General features: G+C 38.3%; 3 protein-coding genes across 4 annotated transcripts in view; all 3 read right to left on the bottom strand.

The window, feature by feature from the left end:
* Positions 1 to 197: 197 nt before the first annotated feature.
* LOC131962195 (zinc finger and SCAN domain-containing protein 21-like) lies at positions 198 to 3,095 on the bottom strand. The gene is made up of 2 exons (XM_059327163.1): positions 2,660 to 3,095; positions 198 to 2,518 (listed from the first exon to the last, which is right to left on the bottom strand). The coding sequence occupies exons 1-2, from the start codon at positions 2,829 to 2,831 to the stop codon at positions 1,668 to 1,670; spliced, it is 1,023 nt and encodes a 340-aa protein (XP_059183146.1). The 5' UTR covers positions 2,832 to 3,095; the 3' UTR covers positions 198 to 1,667.
* Positions 3,096 to 3,229: 134 nt separating this feature from the next.
* On the bottom strand, positions 3,230 to 5,457 carry LOC131962194 (zinc finger protein 773-like). The gene is made up of 2 exons (XM_059327162.1): positions 4,891 to 5,457; positions 3,230 to 4,743 (listed from the first exon to the last, which is right to left on the bottom strand). The coding sequence occupies exons 1-2, from the start codon at positions 5,060 to 5,062 to the stop codon at positions 3,794 to 3,796; spliced, it is 1,122 nt and encodes a 373-aa protein (XP_059183145.1). The 5' UTR covers positions 5,063 to 5,457; the 3' UTR covers positions 3,230 to 3,793.
* A 920-nt stretch (positions 5,458 to 6,377) lies between these two features.
* The window catches only part of neto1l (neuropilin (NRP) and tolloid (TLL)-like 1, like), an 81,976-nt gene continuing 61,079 nt past the window's right edge, over positions 6,378 to 27,274 (bottom strand). Inside the window, exons 7-12 of one of the 2 annotated variants that reach the window (XM_059327266.1) lie at positions 25,155 to 25,237; positions 24,169 to 24,314; positions 16,193 to 16,306; positions 11,455 to 12,082; positions 10,470 to 10,544; positions 6,378 to 6,781 (exon numbers count right to left, since the gene is read on the bottom strand). In XM_059327266.1, the coding sequence (XP_059183249.1) occupies positions 10,484 to 10,544; positions 11,455 to 12,082; positions 16,193 to 16,306; positions 24,169 to 24,314; positions 25,155 to 25,237 (1,032 nt within the window). In that variant the 3' untranslated portion in view covers positions 6,378 to 6,781; positions 10,470 to 10,483. Of the gene's footprint in view, positions 6,782 to 7,003; positions 8,812 to 10,469; positions 10,545 to 11,454; positions 12,083 to 16,192; positions 16,307 to 24,168; positions 24,315 to 25,154; positions 25,238 to 27,274 lie in introns of those variants that run through there. The other variant, XM_059327267.1, reaches the window with a different exon arrangement.

The raw sequence follows: 27,274 nt of genomic DNA, 5'->3' as shown, positions 1-27,274 counted from the left end.
AAAATCTGCAGAGGGAGGAGTATAAAGTGTTAAGATGGCTCAGACTAAAACCTGACTTTTTTTCCTATGTGACCTCTGTTTGTGTCCCATTTGTCAAATTGGAGTTATTTAACAAAAATGTTCAGGGAGGAGCACTTTCTAGGTGGTTTTAGACAAGGATACATGTAGCCAACAATAACAAGAAAACTCTGAACATCCCCTTTTAAACCATTAAAATGCCTTTATTATAATGACAAAGTCATTTAAGACCTAAAAGCAAACTTGACCCTTATATAGTGGCATTTCACAAATAGGAATATTCTGCTTGGACATAGTGTTGTGGTACAGAAGAGGATTAGGGCCAGGCAGGAGGGGAAAAAAAAGAGAGGATAAGTAAAAAAAAAAAAAAAAAAAATTACACACTTTGAGATAAAAGTCAAAATGTTGTGAACAAAGTCAACTTTTTGAGTTTGTTAGACTGCAAGCTAAGACCTGATATTCCTCAATATGTCTACTATATAGCTAAAAAAATCACATTAATTACATAAATGCAGATTTTCCCAAAATAATAGTTGTAACCTTCTACCAAGATTGGCTCATGTATGTATTTTATGGATTTTAGTACTATAAATATTGTGATTTATGGAAACGCATTGCTGCCACACACACACAAAAAAAGGCTCAGTATCACTTACTTACGTGAAAACTCTGTTATTCGTTTCCTTACAGAGAAACATCCAAATGAGTGAATGATCCCTGATACTTGAGCTATATGATACACTAAAATAAGACATATCACACAGAGAAACTGAGTCTAACACTAGGCTACTGATATTTATCACATTATAATTGTGATGGTTTCACGTAATTATGTGATACTAAGCCTTTTTTAGTGTGGCAGTGATACACTTTTGTAGTTATTGCTCATTTTATGACTGATGAAAATCAGGTTATAGCTTGCAGTCTCCCTAACTGTTCAGATAGATTTGCCGTTTCTTTGAAACAATGTCCCTCTGATGACTTATTGACATGGGAAGAACCAATCTCTGAATAACTTTCCAACTTTACAGAACACAAAATAAAATTTCGACTTTTGTCTCGTAATTGTATTTCAACTTTATTCTCATCAATTGGACATTTTTTTTTTCAAACAGCATAATGAAAAAAAATCCTCCTCTCATCATTTTTTTTCTCCTATCTGTCCCCCATCCTCTTCCATAGATATGACTCAGAGGGGTAGATGAATGAAATCTCCAGTAGATAGAGTGGTTTGACCCAAAATATCCATTAACAGGTGAATTAAAAAGCATGATAGAGAATACAAACAATAGCAAATGTTACAGCGCAAATGTTTAAAAAAACAAACAAACTATGAATGTTTACAAAAAACAGTGAATCTCTGCCCCCGTTAAGGTCTGGGTATTTGTCAGCCTGTGACTTGTCCATGCAAAAGCATTCCTCAGTGTGTTTTTTGTTTGTCACCTTTTTGTTTGTAGCATGGGATACTGTCAATGCCAAAGGCTTGTAATGTGGATGGGTTGCTGTTAAGGCAATTCATATAGTGTCTAGCGATAATGTATTTAAGATTGCTGTGCAAATGGCATATTTGTGTCGGCTATCAGTTGGGGGGAAAAAATCCAAGATAGCATCCCTAATTTAAATATTAAACTACCTTTCTGCATGCACTCTTATACGTCTTTGCAAAGTGACAGCTTACCTGTGTGGGTTCTCATGTGGCTATTCAATTCATCTTTCCGTTTGAAATCTTTCTCACATGTAATACAAACATACGGCCTCCCACCCGTGTGGGTTCTGCTGTGAACTTTTAAATCATAGGCATTTCTGAAATATCTCCCACATGTTTTACAAGGATACGGCTGCTCACCTGTGTGAGTCCTCATGTGAACTTTCAAATCCTGGCATAGTCTAAAATCTTTCCCACACCTTGTACAAGAATACGGCTTCTCACCTGTGTGGATTCTCACATGCCTTATAAATGATGAAGAATCACTGAATCTTTTCCCGCAGGTCTTGCAAAGGAAGGGCTTCTCACCTGTGTGGGTTCTCATGTGTCTCTGCAAGAGTGACTTGAACTTACAATCTTTTCCACATGTGTCACATATGAAAGACTTTTTACCTGTTTGAGTATAACAGAGACTCTCTGACAGGTCAGCATCGTCTACATTGTTACTGTGACTTCTGCTCTTGTGACATCTCTTGTTTGGTTCTGTCGCTGCAGTTGATCCAGAGTCTTTAAGCTCCTCCTCTACACATTGGCTTTCACCAATACTCAAGTCCAGAGTCTGATCATCACTGTGGTCACTCTCCTCATAAGTAGAAGTCAACATGAAGATTTCAGTCTCCTGCTTCAGTACAAGCTGCTCTCCCTCCTGACTGGTGCACGGTTCCTCCTGTTCCTCTTTAACCTGTAGAGGATCTGGGTCCTCTTGGTCCAGACTGGAGCTCCTCTCCTGAATACAGAGCTGCTGCTGGTCAGAGAGACCCTCCTCCTCCTTACAGACATGTTGCTGTGGGAGCTCTGGAGGGACACACAACAAAATAAATTACACCGTAGAAAAACAGACCCTGAGCAGAAAAATACAACACGTCTTTAAACCACCACGACCCCACAGGAGACACACTCCTGTTAACTTTTGAAGACCATTTAAGTTGTACATACCTATCCTGTGTAAGTTTATTTCAGGTTTCAAGACGATATCCAACAGTCTACGCTGACGGTCGAGCTCTTCCTCGTACTCGATGATAGATTTTGCAAAAACTCCGAATATTTCTTCAGCAGCAGCTGTTAGTCGCTCGTTGACAAACTGCCTCAAATATTCAGCTGAAGACATTATAGTTAAATCACAAATGAAGTTATTAGCTGTACTGCAACTTCAGCACTGTCGGCATGGGTGGCTTGTATTTACTTCCGCCGAGTGTTACACTGATACGTTCCGGCAGTGGCAGTGTGGGAGCTTTTCGTTCCGCTTTCAACTGATAGCATTTTATTCAAAACTTGTTTTTTGAGTTTATTGCTGTATTCATGTGGACTTGGAAAAATCACGCGTCACAAATGCAATTTTATCGGGACCCTTAACAAAGCTTCAATCCACTTTGACCCAATTTAAATATAATTTGCTGAAGTCAGACTTTCTGGAGTCACTACACTGTAGAAATTGTGGACCTCTAAGAGTGCTTGGAATTATATATTCAGACACACAAGTGAGGTAGAGTATTAAATGACAAAAAGAAGGCACAGTCCCATTTAATATGATTTCTTATATTGTAATATAAAACAGTGATGACAGTCACTCAAATGTAATATGACTTTTTTTCAAAGATGTCTACAAGGCTTCATAAATAAATGTCCTTGATGAACTTCAAACTAAATGTGATTCGAAGATGCTTCATGAATAGACATTTGGTAAAAACTAACACAATGAACACTTGGCTTAGGAGATCACAATTGTTTAAAAAAAAAAAGTAAAACATTATCATTGCTAACAGCTTTAAACTGATATAAATTGATATATCATTTTAACAATATTTTACATTCAGTTACAGAGATGTTGCTATTATAAAAGTGTATGTTGTATGTTATTCAGTTAGTGGACACATCTCCACAGGAGTTGCAGCTCTGTGTATACTGACCCTCAGGTATTTTTTCAAGAATGTGACTCCACAAGTGCTGCAATTATGTGGCTCCTCACTCGTGTGGGTTCAAACAGAAAACCACCTGTCTGTATGCACTCTATTATGCTGTTGCAGCTCCTCACCAGTGTCGGTTCCTCTTATATGGACACTCGATTCTTCTTTACGTCTGAAATCCTTCCCACATTTTACAAGTATGCCTTATCAGCGCTGAAACGTCACTGAATCTTTTCTCGCAGGTGTCGCATGAGTACGGCTTCTCACCTGTGTGGATTCTTATATGCCTTGTCAGCGCTGAAACGTCACTGAATCTTTTCCCGCACGTGTTGCACAGGTACGGCTTCTCACCCGTGTGGGTTCTCATGTGGCCTTTCAAGACACTATTGCATTTGAAACCTTTCCCACATATTTCACAAAAATATGGCTTCTCACCTGTGTGGATTCTGATATGATACTTCAAAGATGATTTCTGACTGAATACTTTCCCACATGTTTTGCAAAAATATGGGCTTTCACCTGTGTGGACTCTCATGTGCCTTTGCAAGAGCGAATTATACTTAAAGTCTTTTCCACATATATCACATTTGAAAGACTTTTTACCAGTATGCGTATTACTGTGACTTTCTGATAAGTTAGGATGGTTTACATTGTTACGATGACTTGTGCTTTCTCTCCTGTCAGGTTCTGTCTCTGCATTTCTAGTCGATCCAGAGTCTTTATGCTCGCCTCTTTTTTGGCTCTCTGCTACTAGAAAGTTGTGAGAGAGGAGCTGGAAGTCACGGTTTGGTTCTGACACAACAGAGCTTTTAACTGACACATAGCTTAAATTCCTTTCCCTTGCTGCAAATTGTCTTTCACCGATACTCAAGTCCAGAGTCTGATCATCACTGTGGTCACTCTCCTCATAAGTAGAAGTCAACATAAAGCTTTCAGTCTGCTGCTTCAGTACATGCTGCTCTCCCTCCTGACTGGTGCACGGTTCTTCCTGTTCCTCTTTAACCTGTAGAGGATCTGGGTCCTCTTGTTCCAGACTGGAGCTCCTCTCCTGAATACAGAGCTGCTGCTGGTCAGACAGACCCTCCTCCTCCTTACAGACATGTTGCTGTGGGAGCTCTGGAGGGACACACAACAAAAGAGATATTACACCGTTAAAATAACAGACAAAGCCGAAAAAATACAACACGTCTTTAAACCACTAGGATCCTACAGGAGACACACTCCCTTGTTAGTATATTTAAATACCATTGAGGTTTTACCTACCTATACTGTTTAAATCTGTTTGGGGTTTCCAAACGTTATCCAACAGTCTGCGCTGACGGTCGAGCTCTTCCTCGTACTCGATGATAGTTTTTGCAAAAACTCCGAATATTTCTTCAGCAGCAGCTGTTAGTCGCTCGTTGACAAACTGCCTCAAATACTCAGCTGAAGACATTGTTGTTAAGTTACATACTATACAGTTATTATCTTCACTGCGTCTACAGTACTGTCTTTGTGCTACTTCATTATACAGTTAAAGCTACAAGCGCTTGGTTGATGCTAGAGCCAATCATTGACGGAGATTGATCACGGCAGCCAATCAGAAGCAGAGTAGGGCGGGTCTGCCGCTGACTTCCGCTGTGTGTTACAGTGTTAGTGCTTCGACGGTGGAAGTACAGGAGCTTTTATTTCCGCTTTCAATTGAATACATTTTTTTTAATTAAAAACGTGTATTTAACATAAACTACCCATTGTAATTAAGTCATTTCCCAGATTATATATTTCTGTAAAGACAAGCAGTGGTATAATACATATTCACAGTGTAGTCACAATAAATCACAGTAAATTTTAAAAGGTTGGTTAGGAAACGGTTATCTGAGTCCCTATATATATATATATATATATATATATATATATATATATATATATATATATATATATATATATATATATATATATATAAAGATGCATCTTTGTATTTAAATACAAAAAATATTGGACCAACAGCATTTCAAAAGAAAAATCAAATGATAATATGTATAACATCACAGCTATAAGCCAGAGCACAATGTTGCTTTCACAACCTGCAGAAACAAAGCAAAGCTAGATGTGCTTACCTGATGAAGGCCAATATCCGAAATCCAATTAGCTCTGTTTTTGGTCACCACCAACTCCGGAGGGAAATATCGGACTCTTAAGCTGTTAAATGCTCCACAATCATCTGAAAGTACATACTATCTTTATGTTTCCAGTAGTCTGTTTATATTATATGTAAGTTTTATTTCACCAACATAAGTGGGGAGCCTAAACCCTTGATTTAGTCATTTCTTTGCTCACCTTTTTCGTCATTTTCCAGGTTATATTATGTATGTATAAAATTAGATGTTACTGAAAAAATAAATCATCACAATAAAATCAGTAAACATTGGTTTATTGAAAACATTCTGTCCAGCATTTTCTGTTATCAAATAAAGATGCAAACAGATTAAAAAAAAAAAAAAAACACCACAATGAAATAAAGTTTGACAAAAGGAAATTAACTGAATAACGCTCAGACATCAGTAAAAGTGAGAATAAATCGAAGTTAGTAGATGTGTCAGTAGAGTCACATGTATGCACCCATGAAGTTTAACATCACTTTATTTCAAACATTCAGTGTTTCCGTCTTGTCAACGAGGTGTTCTGTACTCGTTTGGATATAAAAACAACCTGATATTCTACTTTAAAGAAATGACATCAAAATAAGAAATATAATATGAAATCAGCAGCTGAAATATGCAATTTCATATTTTAATGGTTACATGAAAATTATTTAAAAAACCTGATTTTGTCTTTTTTTTTCTCCATGAACAACTTTACATTAAAGGTACTCTATTTTTCAAAAAAACAACAGTTTCAGTCCCGTATCTGAAATTTTCAGTGTTCCATGGCTCGTCGATCCCAGCCACTTGTGGAGCACAGGAATAGGGAAAATGCATCTCTGCAGTCCCAAAACAAAGAAGAAAAACTTGCGTACACCACAAACCTTTATTTTTTTTTTCTCATCACAACACTCTACATTGTAAAAGTTGCTCAGGGCAACAGTTCACTCAAGATGCAAGGGGAGAGAAACCTTAGCTCCGAATGCTGTCAAACTTGGCAAGATGCAGAGGAATGATGCATCTGTCTGATGTATCTGCAGAGAGATGAAAACACTATTACTTTAAGTCTGTTCTGGGCGCCACACTTTTCTCATCTTCTGCCTGGGCTGCTTGTGATCGAATTGATTCAGACTTACCTAATTACTGAGGTGTCTGCCTCTATCTATATTCTGGCAGATGAGTCTATGGCTGTGTGTGTGTGTGTGTGTGTGTGTGTGTGCGTGTGTGTGTGCGTGCGTGTGTGTATGTGTGTGTGTTTAAGAGGGAGGGAGTAAAGAAGAGAAACAGGAACAGGTGAGTGTTTGTGTGAGATGTTTTCAATGCTTAAATATCTGTAACAGAAATGTTGTAAAACAGAGAGTCAACACATACATGAGTGCAATGTGTGCATAGAAAAAAATCTGTTTTATTTAGTAGGTGCAGAAATATGGATCTGTGTATGATTGTGTGTCTATGGAGTCAAAGGAGAGTGGAGAGCATGGATGTAAATAATACATAAATGACATTGAATACAGAAAATAATGTACACATAGATGGTAAATAGCTTCAAAAGCTGACACAGTAAGAAGAAAATAGGAACTCAGAAGTGTGTGAATGGTTTATGTCATTGTGCTCACAGCTATTCTCACCTTCCATATATTGCAGGTTGTTTTTCTACAAAAGCAGCCTGCTAACAGTGTTATTAGAGTGTGAAGCTGATCTGTCCCCTCTGCAGTATATATGGGGTTAATCCCATCAGGACAAACACAAAAAGTCAATTAACTTGTCTGTCAGAGACTTGCGATTATTTGAACCGCCAAGGACTTATTTTATTGTCCTGCTCGGTGAAACAAATCCTTTTGTTTGGGTCTTTCTCTAAAGCAAATCAGCCACAACAAATAAACCAACATCTATATGAATGTGAGGCGTGGATGGATAGAGTGCGCTGACAGTCTGAAGAAACACTGAAAGGGACAGAGGAACTGCTGACCAGAAGCCAACAAAATAAAGAAAAAAAGGTGAAGCTTTATTTTTTATTTTACAAAGCATCAGTAAAATCAGCCCTGAAAGATAATTTGAATAACTGTAAAAACTGTCATCCTTTCAATTTGCTCGAGTATAAAAGTCTGTTTTAATACAAAGATATTAAGCTCCTACAGTAGAAGAGAGTTAGAAGACAAACAGACTTGTAGTAAATACGTTTGCCAAAACAAAAAACAAAAAGTATTCTTTGTCAAAAGAAAAGAAAAAAAAAGCCTGTCAAAAAGTTAGTCAACATATTTAAAAGGGAGTTTGTTTTAAAATGAAAATGGTGAATTTCATTTGCGCAGTTGTCTTTATCTAATGATTTGGCTATGCAACGACATGCAATGCAATTCTTTTTTTTTACTACTCTTTATGTCCTATGACTAATGCATTAGTAGATGGGCGCTTTTCATCATTTTAATGTTAGTATGTTAATGTTTTGATGGATATAAAAGAAGCATGCACAAGCCACACTGTTATCCAAATTAAACTGCTTCTGGTTATTCCAACAGCTTTAAATTTAATTAGGTTAGTAATTAGTTCCAATTATCACCAATAATAATAATAATAATAATAATAATATTTTCTTCTAGATTTGACAAATGGCAAGCGTCTATAATTTGCTATAAAAATCATAATATGTATGCCACTCATTTGAAAAATACATGCCTAAAAATGAACTCAAAGATGTTTGATCACATTAATTTAGTTTTCAGTGAGGAATCTATGACAATGACAGATATGTTTCTGGCTAACATCCCAAATTTAAAGTTTAATAATGAATAATCAGTAGTCACGATCATTCTAAGGGTCCAGTTCTTTCCAGCGAGACAAAAAAGAAAAATCTGGATTGACTACAGTACGTACAGAGCTGACACGACTCACAGCATTTCATCTAGTCCTTTGTGTTCATCTTTGCACATGAATACATATTCAGTATCCTTTCGTCAAAGTGTCCCTTGATCATCAGCATCATGCTGGTGTAAATCTCCGCTCCGCTTTTTCATATGTCAGTGACGCCCGTTCGTACTGATCCAGGATTGCACTATTCTCAAGAAGTCTACATGATGGAGACAATGCAACATAATGTAGAACATAAGCAGACACACACACAACAGGACAACACATTTTTCACACTAAAACACAAAACAATGGGTAGCACTTTAAGTGTCCGCTCCATTATATGCAAGCATAAAGCTGCAAGCATGAACATCTAGAACTCTGCATTAAATTATGCTTTTGAATAAACAATTTTCTCTCTTCAGTTATTTGCATCACAGATGAATTCATCCTAATGCCTGTATTACTGTATTACATTGTGCTTATTGCAGCCTCATGATAGCACAGTCCTGGAGCATACACATGAACTGTTACACAGGCATAAATACTATGCTTTACAAGTAACCAAAGACAAAATCAAACACTACAAGTGACATAAATCATGCAAAACTACAGAGGAATTCTGTATATGTGTGTCACCAGAAAATATTTGTAAATTACAGAGATTAATAAAATATTTAAATAATCTAAGTGTGCTTTCTTTAGTGTGTGTGCAAAAAATCCCATTGTTTTTACTTAAGGGATGGTTCAGGGTTTTTTGTTATATGGGGCTGTATGAGTTAGTTATCCACAGTCAGAGGGGCAGCAGCAAAACGGAATTTAGCTAAAACAATTTTTAAAAGTCTATCTTAAAAATGTCATTATTAGTTTAAGTCTATGCAATATTTTGAATATTTTCACCGCTTTACCTTGCTGTCAGACGGCGCTGTTAAGGTAGAACTAAATATGTTATCTATATACAGTACTTGTCAAAGTGACCAGACAAAAAATAATTTTACTTTGTAGGACACAATTTTACTTGGTAGTTTATGCCTCAATGGTGTAGTTTGTTTGTTTTATTTTGACTTTGGTGTTTGAAATGGTCAGGTCAGATTAACCAATGTAACAAAATAACACAAACAGATTAAATGATAGAGGCAGCTAAACACCAGTTACTCCTGCGTTCTGCAAGGTAAAATTACTATTATTGTCAATGAAGTCTGGTGGCTTTGACGAGAGCATTGAAACAGCTTCAGTTCCCCCATCTCAAGCTTGTGACAGAGCTGTCTCACAGCAAGGTGAAGTGGTGAAATATAAAATGACACTTAAACTGATATTGATTCATTATCATGGGGCATAGGTAATCCACTGAGTATGGATAAGTACCTCATACAATCCCACTTAAAAAAAACTGAACTACCCCTTTAATAAAAACACGCGGGACTGTGTCTGCTTCTAAATTTGTGCTTTTGTGTGGACTTATTATAAAGCATCTTTACATGATTAATGTGATTTTTTTTCTGTAGGCCTACTGGGAGAAAAGTGCACAGGTTAGACATATTATTCCATAACAGCTTCAACTAAAGATGATTGAAAAAGTCCATGCTAATGAATATCCACTGAGTGATACAATGTATGTCCTCGGGAGGACATACAGTCAATTTGAGCATCACAAAGACTTCAAACAAACTCACTAGGAGGGCAAGATGGCTGCAAGCAAGAAAGCCATCTTGGTGAAAATGAACAAATAAAAAACATAAAAAAACAAAACAAAATATAAACCCGCGCAAAAATCACAGAAAAGGAAAAAAGAACTTACATAAAAGTATATACTGACTGGGCAAATGATGACTACACAACAACATATAAAGATTTTGATTGTTGGATAAGGGTGCTTACCTTGAGATTGTCTCTTAGACCCTAGTTGTGTTGTACTCTGATTCATGTTTGCTCAAAGAGCCAATGAGGCAGAACCTGAAATGTCACGGCTCTTTCATTTAATATCAAACTCTTTTTGCATAGAGAGGTCAGAATGCATAATGTGCTACATAACAGCAATAAACTTCATTAGTGCTTTGCTAGTCTCTGGGAGCCTTGCATGCAGACTTGTAGAAAATGAATAAACAGTCAAGAACACTCTGGAAAGAGCCCATAGAAAGTGCATGCAGGAAAGTGAATTTTTCCAAAAATGTACTCTGGTACATTCACATAGTGTTTTTGTAAACATGTACAGTTACTTTTCAAGCAGTCAAGGTGCAAGTACACAATAAAATATTCTTTTTTTTAGTAGAAAATCTTCATGCCAAAATATGGAGCTATAGAGAATATAAGTCATATGTTTTCAGTATCACAGTTAGGAATAGAAATGCATATTTTTTGCATTCATGTCAATGAAGATAGTCGTCTCTATGAGGCACCGATTCAAGCCCTTGTGTTAACAGTCAAAACTTGACTGATTTAACAGACAGAATTAATATCTTTTAAAATGAGGTCTGTGTTTGTTTTAAAGACCTCTGATGAACCTAAAAGTACAGTAGAGTTAAAAGGTGTAATCTATAAATATCTATTTGGGGGAAACTAGCAGGGGGCGCTTGACATGTTCCAGGGTGAGCATGCAAGAGGGGGCAAATTTGTCTATCATAATTAAGCCCTTTGTGAAAAAAAGTTTTAATGATAGAGAGGGGAGAAACAACAAGGATCAATGCAAAAAAAGAAGCTCATCATAATCTTAAAAAAATCATGAGAGGAAGAGGAAGAACAAAGCTAAAATAAGAGGAAAACAAAAATAAATGTAGGCCTAAGTATCCCACACACATCTCAAACATCCCCATCGTTAACTCTACGGTTGTTGTTCTTTCCTCATCAGAAATCTATGGATACTGACCGCTGTACTGCCTTTTCATGGCGTGAAAGCCGGTGGCTGGTGGTGGGAACTTCTTCCAGGTCATCGTCCAGGTCGCATCCATTGTCCGCTGCCTCTTGCGAATAGCTGTGCTTCATGACCAAGATGCTCCTGCGGTTTCCAGTTGACGGCAGCAATGGCCGCACCGACATAGGCGGCTGTGGGAGGTCTGTGAGCAGAGTGGCGGCCGCTGCCTCTCGAGCGCTCAAGTTCCCGCGGCTTTCTCGTCCACTGAGTGACAGCTGAGATATGTGGGCGGAGCCGGGGTTGGAGGAAGAGCCACAGTGGTGGTCGTGGACGCAGCGTGAGGAGGCACGGCGAAGGGCGTGGTAGTTTTCAAAGTCTTCCGCCAGGTCGACTAAGTCTGCTGAGGCCGCAGCGGCTGTGGTGGCGCTCCGTAAAGTACACAGCTCATAGTGAGGCGGCTCAAAGACCTCCTGGAACATGGTGGGGTCAAAGTCCTCACGCCGCAGGATGTACTTTTTACGTGGCTGCTTGATCTGGACGATGACAGAGACGATGAGGAGGATGAGGACGATGCAACAGGTGACGCCAATGATGGTCCCATTTGTGTTGTTCAGGTTGTCCAAGATGTTGGCTTTCCTCTTCTCTGTACAGACACAACCACAGAATGGGAACTTTAATGCAAATATTAATTCATATTAACATTAAATGACCCTCAAAGGTGCCTTATACCTGCATTCTTTCTAATCACCAGCAGGGGGCAACTCCACTGGCTGCAATAATAATAATAATCAGATTGTATAGAAGTCTATGAGAAAATGTCCCTACTTCTCACTTGATTTATGACCTCAGTAAACATTCTCTTGATGAGTTTTTGGTCTCAATCACTAGTTTCAATTCTTCTTCAATAAAGGAAGATGTTAATTTTTAAAATGATGGTACCATTTAGAGTAAAATAGACATTAAAGCAGGACATGCTTTAGGGCGTGGCTACCTTGCAATTTGCCAGCATGGCATGTTTTAGCAAATGGTCATGAAGATTTCTTGAAGACCAGCACAACTAAAGAAATCCTCATAGAAACAGAATAAGTAGAGTCGACATTCCCATTCAAATCAACATAGCAGGATGGTCAGAGCGGTGAATATTTTTATGGTTACCATTACAAATGCAAAGAACTGTGACCGTTGTATTTCTTTATAAACTTGCATATAATACATTGATTTATGGAAAGTCACAGACTCACTGAGGTGAGGTTTTACAGAAACAACTGAACAAGCATTGGAGCAGTAGGAGGCATAGAAACCCAGCTGAGTAAAAATGTGACAACTTGATGCTTCCTTCCCTCAGTCTATTCATAGCGTTGGAAAGCTCTTTGCTGCCATCAGATGAGTGACTTTAAATCACTTCTTAAAACCCACTTCTATATACTATTTATTTTATGTAATGTTTTCCATATTACTATTTTTATTCTATTCTATTATCTATAAAGTCTTTCTTTTACCTCCGGATTTGGTACTTATTAGTTAATAAGGATACTTTTCCTAGGGATCTGAGAATATCTTGTGATTGATCCTACACTGTCTTTTATCGTTTTTGTTTTTTAATGTAATAATTGCTTTTGGCCTTATGGCATCATTCTCCTTTGTGATTAACTGCTCTCTGTCAAAGCACTTTGTAAGCTGCTGTATTTAAAAGGTCCAACATAAATAAAGTTATTATTATTATTATTAGTATTATTATTATTATGCATTGTTTTACTCATATCTATTTCTATGGAGGTACAGTAGCTCACATGTAAAAAAAAAAATCCCTAATCTTCCATTTTACGTCTAATCGTCTGATCTAATCGTCCATTTATTAAGCTATAATGAGCTATCAAAAAGTTGGATATAAGGTCATATAGGGTCATGGCTATAGTCTATTTATCATGAGGGAAAGCACAGAAAGTAGCAGTGACTAACAGTGTATAGAGAGGCAATCTGTGGGGAGATCTGTGACATTTGAATGTTGGATGAACATGTAGCACAGCACAATGAGATTCAATGACAGTAAATGGTTACATTCAGAAGTGTAAAGGAGAAAAGAATAAAACTTGACATTTTACCACTAATGAGGACAAATGTGGGCACTGCGATGGCCCTGTGCGTTACTAGAGCAGAGAGAAGGCGGAAGACATAGCAACCGGCTGAGAAACATGGCCTCTTCTTGCTGAGTTCTGCACAATTTCAAACTCAGACTGTAGAGCGGAAAAGTATCTTAGTCTGAGTGAGGAATAGGCCATGCAGGATTTAATTAATTGATGCAATTTGTCATTCGCTCCGCTTAAGAGAGAGCTGCAGTACTGTACACGGAGTACACAGGCTTCTCTGTGTGCAGCTTTTCTATCTGATCTGAAAGAAGGAGGGAACCGGTGGGACTGGAAATTAATTGTAAAATTTAAAAAAAGGGGCAACTGGGGAGAAATTGTACCAGGTGGCAGAGAGTTAGTTCATATGCATATATACTGTATGTAAAGGAAAAACTGACTAGAACACATCTCAACTGCAAGCCAAGCACAACAGCGTAATGAACATCAAAAACACATTCATCGACGTGGGAGTTTCAGTGTTAAAGGGCTCAAGGGAGCCACGGTATAGATCTCATCTTATGTGCTTGGAATAGTGATGGGTCATGAAAGGTTGAGCAACAGAAGACTAATTAATTGGCAATATAATGCAGAGAAAAACGGCCTCATCTCCAGAGTATTCACACATCTCTGCTAATTATTGGAATGGCATTATATAGCACATGAACATGCTGCAATAAGAAAATCTCTGATCGAGGTGTAGATGAATAATGGAGCCGCTAGTAGCGAAACACTGAGGATCAATGTATAGATCCGGTGGCTTTAAAATTCAAATTGCAGTAAGGGATCAAACTGCAGAGGAAATGAAGAAATTAAACTGAATACACAGGACCTTGAGGCTTGGAAACAGGGTGAAATAAGGTCACCTTTAAAGAACAAAAACAAAGACAGGGAACAGGATCAGCTGTCAGATAAAATCTTGTCTTATAAATGATTTAATTTATTACATATAACAACTGCAATACTAAATACAAAAACTAGGTATTATATATTCATAGGTTAACACTCAAAAACTCAACTCAGAAATAGTAGCTAAATCCTGATTGCATTGAAATAGGTGACATTCGCCCCATCCTCTTCAAAACCAGTGACAAGTGCACAGAGAAATCAGAAATACAGATATCCCTAAATGGAATAACCAAAATTGGCAGAATTGGCAGAAAATAATGTCTTAATGTTGGATCTCATCCCTCATAGTAAGAATCTATATATAAAAAACACAACATGCAAACATATAAATCATTAACTTAAAAATGAATAACAAATTACTCAAAAAAGAAAAAAGGGAAAATTCAAAGGAAATTCAAAATATTAAGTAAAAATGATTCATTTCAGATCAAAATTCATGTGGACTATAATTCTCCTCGGATGATTATATGTTTTAATAACAGTACCCCTTGTTAATGGCAATACCACTCATCATCATGTAGTATCATGGAGGAAATACTAATAATGCCTCTAGAAGTGTTAATAGCAGACCTAGTAGCGACACAGAAAATGCTAAAAGTACCTCTGTGTTTCAGCACTACAAAGCTACTGCTCTCTATTAGTGACAAGTAGTAGGCCCATATGAAAAGTTCAGCACTGTTTAAACCAACTCTGCTTCCCAGTCGCTCTCCGTGGTGCTGAAATATTCAACTGTAGTTTCTTCCATGCTGCGTTCCAAATCGCTTACTTTTTCTTTGAATATGAACTGCAGCTGAACTTACAAAGGCCATACTAATGCATGCAGTGTGCACAGAATTGGGAAATTCTACTTCATCATAATGCTCCACCTTGAACTTTGACCCTGTGCAGAGAATTGTCGGTCAGAATCATAGACTGCATATGGTAGATGCTAGAACTTACCCACCGAACGTACTTACTGGAAGGCATAACCCACCCTACTCTGCCTCTGATTGGCTTACGATGATATTCTACCCTAACCTTAACTAATCTCACTCCTCATACCCAAATATAATCAACTATACCTCCTTCTAGAGCCTACCACTGGATATAAAGATGGAAGGCAGGACAGCTCCCCAAAAGTGAAGCCAAAACATCTCTCCTCCGGGTGGCTGGCTGTATTATAGCTCATAAATCCTGTTCCTCAGCAGTAGATGTTAAATACATGTTTCCAAAAGATGGTTTGTCTCTTCAGGTAGTTCTTATCACACCAATGTATGTTCATATGAGTTCATTTTTTATGATACATTTAGTTTAATTACATATGTGATGCCTTAAAACAGGGTGTAATGTCATGATGGACAGCTGTCATTGACCCGCTCAGGCTTAGCCGGTGTTTGGGCAGGAACTACAAATTGAAGCTCCACTGCCCGATCATTACTGCATGGACTCTGGCTCTGAATGACGTCACCATTGCCAGACAGCAGCACCTGTATCTGGAATATTTTGGCTTCATTTTTGCAAAGTGGGAAGAAGTGGAGACACATCGTCCATTCTTCATTCAGTCTATGGCCACTGGTCAACCAGTTGCAGTAGGAAATCCTGGTATTTTTTGGCATATTACATTTGACATATCATGCTGTATATTGGGATGTGTTAAATATTATTCTGGTATGCTATATATAGTATTATGGGTTTTGCAATGCATCCCTCGTCTCTCTCTTCATGATGCTAAAAAGTCTTACCTTTACATTGGTTCTCATCCCAGGGGTAGACACAGTTCTGCATGCCGTTACACACCAGCGTGTTGTTTATGCACATGTTACTGTGACAGAAGAAGGCATCTGCATCACATGGAGCTGGAAAAAGCAGAGCATATCAACACAACACTCATTAATGAAATATACTGTAGTACTGTTTTACTGAAACAATTTCCCGTATACTCATTCGCAATCTAATCAGAAGCCATAAAAACTGTGGAGTAAAAAGTGAAACTACTTTTTATTGAATCCCTGCTCATTAACAGCAAATGTGTAGGACACTTTAAATTTACTGCAGCACAAATCTTACAGCTGAGGAGATTTCCCCCTGTGCCAGATTTTGATGAAATACATTTGGATGGGCATTACTCAAATCAGACCTGTTCCCCCGAACCCATCTGTTCTTCATGAATTTTCATCCTCATCTACCTCTTCAAATATTTGCAGAGACAACTTGTGATTTGATTGAATTTCATGGAATGTGTTTGTGTGTATCTGTGTGGTAGCCATGACATTTTATCTGCACACATAACAAACCCCAAACAAATTATTTCTATTTATGCACAGCCCATGTCAAAAACTAATCTAAATCAGATCATAAACATGAGCACGGCCTCAGACACATGATCCATCATGGCACCTGGAACAGTGTGGCCCTGCACACAGCACCACCTTCATGTCAAAAGAGGCGGAGCCACCCATCAGCAGGACATGATCATTAAATCAGTGTGATAATGTTCCAGGCTCCATTGTATATAGTATATGACGGCAGAGCTACATGATTTAAACCCAAGGTGCCCTTGCTCTCAACAACCAATCATGCTAATGCATAAGCCAGCTGATTGGCCAATTCATTCCTCCCTACTGTCAACCACAATGAGGAAGAGTGCTACGGCAAGTGAACCACATGCTAATAGTTTGTTCTATTTGATCTATAGTGTATTGTGTAATTTTACCGTCAGCTTCCACATAAATGTAAAGTATCAACTTCTGAAATATAACACAGTGTGAAATAGAAATACTCAAAGTAAAGCGTATAAATATTAAACTTAACCATTGTGCATCACTTTAAAAAAGGACAAAAATGCTTCTATATAAAACTGGCCTAAATACAGCTGCAAAAAAAACAAATGGAAAACCAGGAAAACAGCATGTATTTGCCTCATGATTCAAACATGAGAAAATAAAAGGTACAAATCAGAAGCAAGTGCTCGAAATTGAAAGACTGATATAATAGAATGCATCATTTTATACTGTAATGGCCATGGGATAAAAAAAAAGTGGTTTAAATGGGATTCAATGGGGACTCTGTTGTACTTAATTATCTGAGTAATTCTATTTTGGCAACATCACTTATTATAGGAGCTGAGGTTGAACTTCCAATATTATGCACATATAAATATATATAAAGCTTATTTAAATATATGTTATATAAAGTTATGTTCCACTAATGCATAAAAGTATGAAAGAATCATCCATAGCAAGCACTATCTATTAATATATACACTCTCCATTATGCACATGGTCTTGTGGGAAAGCATGTGAAGGGTAAAAGTATTTTCAGACCACTTCAATTTCTGAACATTCTTCTGAAAGTTACTTATTTGCCAGTGTCGTGAACATAATGGATGGCTCTATTTAGCTGCTCTCTCTCTCTTTTTTCTGTCTCTCTCATGCTGTCTCTTTATCTCTCATTCTCTCTCCTCTCACAAACAACACTGGCACTGTGTACTAAAGCAGCTTGCCAGTGGTATGGCAGAGCTGGGGACTATTTGACAGTGTTACTACTGTGATGTATGGCTGTTTTCATCCCAGCACGCATCCCAAGTGAATAATAACACACCAAATTAGAGTGACTTATCTCTATCTCTCTCTGTATGCCATACTATCTGGGCCTTTGCCAGCATTTCCTGAGTCATATTGGCTCTGTGTGTGTGTTCTGATACTCTTCTCATTTTCTCCCCGTACCTCTATGTTCCTCTTTCCCATCCTTGCTCTTTCATTCACCATATGCCAAATATGTAACAGTTTGTGTCACCAGCAGAGGGAGCCCACTCCTTTACTTTTTGCCTCCTTTCTCCTCCACACACCACAGGGTGAGACCAGACGATATAAAGAGTAGGATCCACACTAATCTCCTGCGAAATTAATTTCAAGACATTCTGTAATAAAAGTGCCCTTTTGCCCACACAGAAACATCCCGAGTCACTGCTGGAAGCATAAATTAACTCCTAAATGAGTGGCTGATGAAAATAGTCTGGGTGTCTCTGCAGAGGAGGGCTCCAAAGGCACAGAGGATTCTGCAGTGAACTGTAGAAGCAACATATGGTTATCCTGACATTTTCTAGTCAAATAATCTTTATAGAGCTGTTTTTGTCTACCGTGAGAGTGAAGGATGATGCGTCTTTATTCTGTCGGATGCTGTCAGTTTTTATTTCCTTTTCAATAATGATCTTCACTTAAGTGCTCACACCTGCAGTGATATAATCTCTCCCTGGCTCTAATTTGGAACATTAGTGTCACTTACTACTTACGTACTGCTGATTCTTGTTTTTAACTCATGTCACTTTCTGTCAATATATAATTTTATTCCTGCCCTCATTGTCTAAATTGATTCCTCTGAATATGGTTGATAATAATTACTGTTACTCTGTGGGAGTCAGTCAGTCATCCTAATTTGCCAGCAGCTGGTACAAAATGCTCCTCACCAGTACCACAAAGGTAGAAAACATCTACTCTGTGCTGGCCTCACTTCAGTGGGAACCAGTAAAATATATAGAATAGATTTTGTTTGTGTATCAGCAAACTACTGGCCCGGCTTTCATGAAATTTAGTGGAAGGGTGTAGTGTGAGCCAAACAAGAACCTATTTCATTTTACAGCTGATCTGTATCATCATGTAGATACACAAATTATTTTTCACTTTCATAAACATTGTGAGGTAGTGCACAGAGGACTGCATTGGGATTGGGATCCCGTGGGACAACAGAAATCTCACAGGAGCTCTGCTGCAGATGGAAGCTGACTGTCAAAAGCATACACTGAGGCTCCCAGAAAAGCTAACTCTTACCTGGTGGATGGAGTCAACAAGTGATTTTGAAAAGATTAGATGAAAAATAACAACCACTCTAATTAATTGCCAAATTTGATTAAAATGATCAATTAATTCGACTCCAATTCAAGCATCTCCTGTAATTCGGTAAACACAACAAAGGTGTCTTCGGGATATTAGCAGCTTTTCCCACATTAACTTTTCATGGAACTCCATCTGAATTAATAATTTTGTGTTTTTTTGCTTTAGAAGCTTCTTGGCGTGTCCCGTGCTGCAGTACCACTCTCAGCCTGAACTGGTAAGAGTATGCTGATGGGGGTGCTGTTTGACCAAACACAGAAATGAATAAAAACCAATGGAAAAAAAGATTTGTATAATTAACTCTCATGTGCGGGGCCAGGCATGTATGCATGGTGGAAATATGTGTGGGTGCAGGCAGGTGTGGGATAAAGAAAATATTACAGTGACCTCCTAGTTTTCTTTGTTTTTAAAGCCTGGCATGGACTGGGACTAGCTTACACCTCTGATCTCCTTAGTCCCGAGTTTACTCATTCTCATCTACCATTTTGACCACTTTTGAATGTTTGAATCTTCTATTGAGTATGTTGGTCAAAATCCTGTTGGTGCTCTTAAGACATTTAATATGCATGCGTTCCAATAAATCAGATTGTATGTAGCACTGGGCAAATTTTTGTGAGTGGATAGCATTTACTACTTTTGCTATTATGTGAATAAATCACAGAATCTGAACCCTTGATATTCCGAATCCATCCATCCATCCATCCATCCATCCATCCATCCATCCATCCATCCATCCATCCATCCATCCATCCATCCATCCATCCATCCATCCATCCATCCATCCATCCATCCATCCATCCATCCATCCATCCATCCATCCACCTGTGTTGCTGTAAAATCTATTATCCACACACTACTGTCTTTTTTTTAAAGATTATTTTTTTGGCATGTTTTTGCTTTATTGAAAGTGATAGATTGAAAGGGGGTGATAGAGGGGAAGACATGCGGCAAAGGGAGCTCAGGCCGGATTCGAACCGGGCTCCACCGCAGCAAGGACTCAGCCTTAATGGTAAGCGCTCTACCAGTGTGAGCCACCGGGACGCCCCTACACTACTCTCTTTAATCCCAAAATGAGCAAGATAACAAGTGCATAGAGATGATATAATCTGATCTAAGATCTTGCAAAGATCCATATGTTAACAGACATTAGCATACTGTGTTGTTCTCAAACTCTTTCATGCATTCAGCAAAGAAGCTTTGCAAGAAACAAGAAGTGATGTGTGTAGTGAAGCCAGAGCAAATTTCCATCCTCAACCCCAGAGACGGGGTATCTGTTGATGAGGCGTAACAATGCTGACAGCCGAGATGTCACACAAGCACATTTATCACCTAAGACGTAATTGCTTCTTGGGTAAAGATATGCTTCACTTTCTTATACTTCACATCTGTAATCTTAGACTGTAGTTCAGCATAGCAGGAGTTTGTGTGAGTGTGTGGGCCTGGAAACAGAGCGGGATCAGGAGTATCAGCAGGTGTGAACACAATACAGATGATAGCTGTGGATGTTTGCATTTGGGAATGTTGCTCTCTCCATTGGAGCATCTCGCTGGGATCAGCAGCTGTGAATGGTTCTCTAAAAGCTTCTGGTCCCACTGGGAACCAGCAGCTGTGGACAAACAAACAAAGGCTTGGGTTCTACTGTGGCAAGGGAGTGCTTATTGTAAAAACTGCCCTATAAGCTGAACAATCCAGATACACACACACTGTCGTAGGGGTTACCAGTCTCTTTATTCCCCTCAGATGGGCATTAATTAATTTCTTGCTGTATTTCTGTATTACTCGTAACACCATTAAATTGTCCCTTCTGTAAACTGAACTCATCTCTGTATTTTCCATGTAATGATTTAAAAACTTTTTTTTGTGTGTAATTCGTTAAAATGTGTAGTTACAATCTTTCAAGTTCTCCAAAAGTGTTCCACAACTGTAGTACAAGTGAATAAACTTGTTATAAATGAATAACAATGTCAAGTGTCACAGGTTTTAAGGTTAACAGGTTGCCTACTCCTGCTCTGTGCTTACATCTTCACATTGTCTGTCCCAATTAAGTTACTTGCAATCAGCTGGATTCACAAGATCACCAGACCACGTGAGAATAGCTATTGGGGTCAAAACGTTTTTGCCAAATTTTTATCTGTGGACACATTTTTACAGTCGCATGTTGTATACCGTCACATCGTCAACCCTACTTAGAAGCTTCCTGCTACAACTGCTAGTATGTGCAGCAGGCCGCCATCAGCCCATTAAATGTCTTGTCACTATTTCATTCGGTTTTGGTTTCGGGTTTGTTAGATTTAGGTGCCGAAACTATGTGGTTATGTATTGGGAAAAAAAGTACAATGTAGCTAGGTTTAGGGGGAAAACACCCTAGAATTAGGCTCAGAAAAAAACATTAATGATTTGGATTAAACACCTTATGTAACTGAATGTACACATGACTTAAATTATATAAAAATTACTTTTTCTAAAGTGGGTCACCTGGATAGCCTGTGTTTGTTGCCATCTACCACCCTGACCTTCCTCCTTATAGCACATCACTTCCTCCATTGCTTCTGTAAGAATTGCTACGACCACTAGAGGGCAGCACCTAAAAATACCCATTATAGCAGCCCAATTAATGGCATGATAGCAGCCTTTTGTAACTTCTAGAAGGTTTAGAAGGCCCCTACAAACCCTCTATGAGGCTGATAACGGCTCATAACACCTATTCATCATGTGATAACGTTTGAACCGGGTGCACTTAGATATTGGTAATTGTCGGGGAGCACAGGGTTCATCGGGTTGGAATTTTCCTTTCCAGGTTTAATCATATAAATGTCAGGTGGCATCTTGTTCAATTAGTCGAGTCATTTAAATACCTTCCGCCTTTCAGTTTCTCAGGGAAATGTACTGTTAAATGTCATCTTATTATCTCCTTCTACTATTTCTTATGATTATGACAATGATAAAATAAATAATTCAGTGTTTTGGGTGAATAAGTGAGTGCAAACAGGTACATGCCATCACACCCTGAAGACAAATCTTACCCTGTGACAAAATGATAATGAATCCTAAAGTGAGCTGTCTTACTCCACTATTACCAGTGTACTGTAGTGTGTTTTACTTTTAGAAAAGACTTTAAACAAGTTAATTTGCAGTCGTAGCGAGTTATAAGTCAGCACCGGTAGACTGTGTTACTTGTTCTACTGCTCATACACCTGTTCGTTCTCTTTTCACTGACAGGGTTGGTGCAGTGCTGCTGAGCTGTGGTGGATGCTGCTCTAAAGGCGGAGGTCTGGCTGGGGATCGCCTGAGTGACTTAGGCAGAAGCGTTGCCCCGGCAACAGCACATCCTGGCTCTGCTTGGTGAAAAGGCCTTACAAAAGGGGACACTTACTTCACAACACAAACAACTCCGCTGCTAATGCTGTCGCTTATTCTATAGAAGCTAGACAACAAAGTCATCTCCTCCCTATGTACACATAGAGCTAATAAAGACGTGTTGTAGATAAATAAGGCACTGATTGTCCTTCAGGGTCTGATGGCTCCTTATGTGTTAGTTTGTGACATAAAATAAATCCAGTCAAGCATGGAAAAGTGAATCCAACGCTTTTCAAGCTTTAATTAAACACTAACTTTTTTTTCAATGCATGCGTTTATTCATCCTACTGTTTATAATTTTGGTAAGTTGTCTTTTCTATTCTTCATATTTTCTTTTTAAGCTGTTGTTTTTTGACTGAAGTACTTGCCTTAATCTATATCTATATTTTAGTACTTTGTTTGTTCTTATGCACCAGTACACCACACAAAATCCTTGTATGTTAAAAAACCTACTTGGCAATAAAAACTATTCTGATTCTGATTTATCTATGATGCATTATTTATTCTTCCCAATAGTCATGGCAATAAGAGAGCAAAATGAAAACAAGCATCTGGCATCATGTTTCCTTTTGCTATGATAAAAAATAAAAGTGCAAAACACCCTTTTGAAATTTAAGTGGATTTTTTTTCTTTAAAAAAAATTTCAGTCATTAATTCTTGCATTTGAATCATGTTAAATTATATTTTGGGCACATATTCTTGGATTTTTAAACATTTTTTTTTTGCTTTGAGAGATTCTTAAGCAGATGCAATATTCAAGAGTGCAGTGTTTGTGTGTTTGTGAATTTGGCATTAAAAAGCGGTGAATGACATTGACATACTGTACACTCACAAGCCTGAGACCCACTTCATTCACCTCACTAGTACAAAGAATGCCCTCTGCAACCCCTGTCAAACTACAAGCTCCCATCAATGAGGAGCCGGTGAATGAGAAAGAGAAAGACAGTGTATTTGTGTGTGTGAGAATTAGAATCTCTCCCAGGTGTTTGTCTGAAAAGAAAATGGGTAGATGTCAACAGCTCACCCTTTGTCTCAGTCTTTCTCTCTGTGTCTCTCTATCCATTTTTCTTCTCATCTATTAAGAACAGTGCTGCTAGTGCTGCAGCTAAAATCCACCAATACTGTCATATTCACAATAACCCACAGGCCATATTCTTTATTATGAAAATCTCATTCCTTGGTTTCCTGCTTGCTGCTATTTAAATGGTCATAAAACGAAATGGAAACCTGTGACAGCACCTTTCCTATTAACGGCATCCGATATAAGTTGCCATAAACATGGTCACTGTGCCTCCATCTTCCTTTAATGGCTACCACTAAAGACCAGACCTGTTTTATTTTGGCGTACATGTCGATGTCATTGAGTAGCAGTCTGGCTAATAAAGCTAATCAGTTCCCCTCAGTAGGTGGGTCATGCTGCAGTAAACATCTTTATGATGAACAAGACGTGTGTGTGAGTGCAGATATCTTACGTTCTTGGTAGGTGGTGAAAAGGATGCGGAAGCGGCTTTTGCGACTGCCCTCGTCCGCCCACATGCGGATGACGCCCAGCGTGGAGACCAGCATGATGTCGTTGGCCACCGTGGAGCAGAACTTGCTCTTCAGGTCTTCCACCGAACTGAGATGAGACAGGATGAGATATCACAAGTTTATTACCAAGAAACATAGACAATCGCTCTGAATCTCAATGTGAATCTCAATAATCCACCATATCATTTTTTTTAAAGCCCATTATCCTGTGATCACAACTTTATATTGAAGTTATCTCAAGATAACAAATTAGATTGTTCTTATTGTAGTGAATAATTAAATTACGTCCTTATCTAAAGATATGAAATATTGTTTTCTTTGATCATGATTTTAATATTTCATGATCTGGAGATAAAAACAAGTTACGGTTTTGAAATGAAACAGCTGTCTGGCTTTTCTATGAAAGGAATAATTTGATATTTTGGAAAATATGTTTCTTGATAAAAATACATAGATAACTCTTTCATAAGTATCTGTTCAATCTAAAAGCTAATGCCAGCACAGTTTTCTTGCTTGTTTTATCCGTTGTAGTTTTATATTCATGAAAATGTTGGATTATTCCTTTAACTGTAACTAACAAACACTTGTGTGAACCTTGTCTAGAATACAAAAGTACAATGACATTTCTCTTTGTTTTAGAAACTGATTCCTTTAGAGTAAAATCTGAATCTTTAGTTCTCAGTGTCACATGAGGCTAACCTGACATGGAGAGATGAGGGCAAAGGAACTACATCTTGTTAAAACCATTAATTCCTTGTCATGACATAATTAAATATTGAAGTCTTGACAAGAAAAAGCATGATTGTAAGTTGTTATCCTAAGATAAGGAGATGATTAAGTTGTGATCACAAGATAAGAGGCCCTACAATTAATTAGTAACTATGAGCCACATGTGATTTATCAATATGAGAAGCTGAAGATGTCACACCTGCCACCATCATACACTGCCACAAAGTTTCGCTTGCATTCGTTGGAATTGGCCATCTCGTAGTCGAGAAAACGCAGGTAGATCTGTGCAATGAAGAGAGGCAGAGAGGAGGGGAAATACAAAGAGAAAAAGGCAGACATCAAATGAGGAAATTTAAGGACATGACAGAGGGAAAAGGTGAACAAAAAAGATTTCAGCTCCTTCCTATTATGGCCTGTGCATCTTACTCATTATCCCGGTGGCTGATATAGCAGCTCTGTAATAAAATAAGACTGACAAGCTGCAGCTTGTATAAAGTCATTACACACGCATATCAAATGAAAATTCAGAGACAGACAGAGTCTATTAGCTTTAGACTCATTATCCATATCTGTTGAGATAAAGCATTACACAAAAACCTTCAACCTTGTTAAACTTTAAGGAGACCTTGGACATTTTGCCACAAGCTTTGGATGTTCATGAAAGTAAATGTCATCCACTTACAGTCAATTTTAGACTCTTTGTGTGAAATTCATGGACTCCCAACATACACAGTATATAAGAAAGACTTTCAAACCATGACAGATATATGGACTGTTTTATTACCTTAACAATCCCTTGTTAAGTGAAATATCCACCTTGCTATCCACCTTGACTCTTCACAACAGCTATTCTAGGTGAAACTCACACTTCCTCACTGCCTCCGCATCATTGTCTGTCACTCATTCATCAAGCTAAGATCGCCCAATCACAGCTATGGTTCCGGTTGGCCGGGCACAGCACTCGCCATCATTACGGTTAATGAGTGGACCGCTCCCGAACTGTGACAGGGAAATGTGACGCTTCAAATGCCCGAAGACGAAAGCTGCAGATGGAGCAGGATAATGGACCTTGCAATGTCAACTCGACAAGTGAAATGGATCGGAGGGGAAAAACAAGCTATCCAATTCCTCCTGAGATTTCATATTGGTGTCAATAATCTTCTGTTTAATAAAGATTTGTCATATTCAGCCACTGTTTCTGCTTTTTTCACAAGAATCTGGGATTTTTTTTGTCTCGGTGTGATACTGGAATTAATATGGCCTAATGTCACTGCTAGCTTCACAATGCAAAGGTGTATATATAAATAAAAAATAAATATATATATGAAAATATATATATATATATATATAATTGTTAAGGGTATAGTCAAGTTGAAGTTTCAAGAGGCTAGTAATGGGGGGGAAAGTACCTATAAGCATGTTAATTAGGTCACTTGGCTGTGTCATTCTATCGTCAGCTCATAACAGGCAAATTAGACATGAAATTGCCCACCCATCCACAAAGAAAGCGGTTAATGCAGCGGTGTGTAACCAATAAAAGCTAATTCAATCAGGAGAGACTAATTACAAATACAAAACGTAGTTGATCAAGTGACACTCAACTTTTTCAATAGACTTCATCTGATGGTAATGGCTGATTGAAGCATTTAACCTACGGTCATTAAAGAGCATATTCCCCCAGCTTGACCATGATACAGTAACTGATTGTGAGGCTTGTGCTGGTGCTGGGGAGGGTGCCTGGATTTTTGCTTCGTATTCAGAGATGGACTAATCGACTAATGGGACATGTTTAGGCTAGTGTGGTTTCAGAGTAATGGGCTATCAGCCCATGGAGCTGTCCCCGGAAATTGTTAGCATGCTAACATGCCAAAACTAAGGTGGGGAACATTGTAAACATTATACCTGCTTAACATCAGTATGTATCATCATTGTGAGCACATTAGCATGCTTATGTCAGCATTTAGCTCAAAGCACTGTAATGCCTGATTATCCATACACAGTAAGAAGTGGCTGACTAGAGTGGCTGACTTTTGGTCTTGTTATTATGTTTGACATATTTCACACCGGTACTAATGCACCAGTGCATTCCTCGCTGTGTGAGCTAAAGCCATACATGATCTATCTGACTAAACTCAAGGTCTTTTCACAGCTTATAAAAGTCCTGCATTAACATCAATGATGAGTTGTAGCTAACTCTTCATGCAGTTTCACAAGAAGGTAATGGGTAATTATTATTCTAAAAAGAGATAAGAATAATTAGGACTCTCTTCTTGCTGTATCCCTCATGTTACAGCTAATGGGTTTGTCCTCCACAGGTCC

This window comes from Centropristis striata, chromosome 23 (genome assembly GCF_030273125.1).
Source record: "Centropristis striata isolate RG_2023a ecotype Rhode Island chromosome 23, C.striata_1.0, whole genome shotgun sequence".
NCBI classification, from domain to species: Eukaryota; Metazoa; Chordata; class Actinopteri; order Perciformes; family Serranidae; genus Centropristis; species Centropristis striata.
This window is presented reverse-complemented; position numbering and strand designations above follow the sequence as displayed.

Bases quoted from the DNA above. Each gene is read 5' to 3' on its own strand.
- LOC131962195 (XM_059327163.1), bottom strand. From the start codon at position 2,831: ATGTCTTCAGCTGAATATTTGAGGCAGTTTGTCAACGAGCGACTAACA. The intron at 2,519-2,659 runs GTATGTACAACT...GTGTCCCTCCAG, and splicing joins AATAAACTTACACAGGATAG to AGCTCCCACAGCAACATGTC.
- LOC131962194 (XM_059327162.1), bottom strand. From the start codon at position 5,062: ATGTCTTCAGCTGAGTATTTGAGGCAGTTTGTCAACGAGCGACTAACA. The intron at 4,744-4,890 runs GTAGGTAAAACC...GTGTCCCTCCAG, and splicing joins AACAGATTTAAACAGTATAG to AGCTCCCACAGCAACATGTC.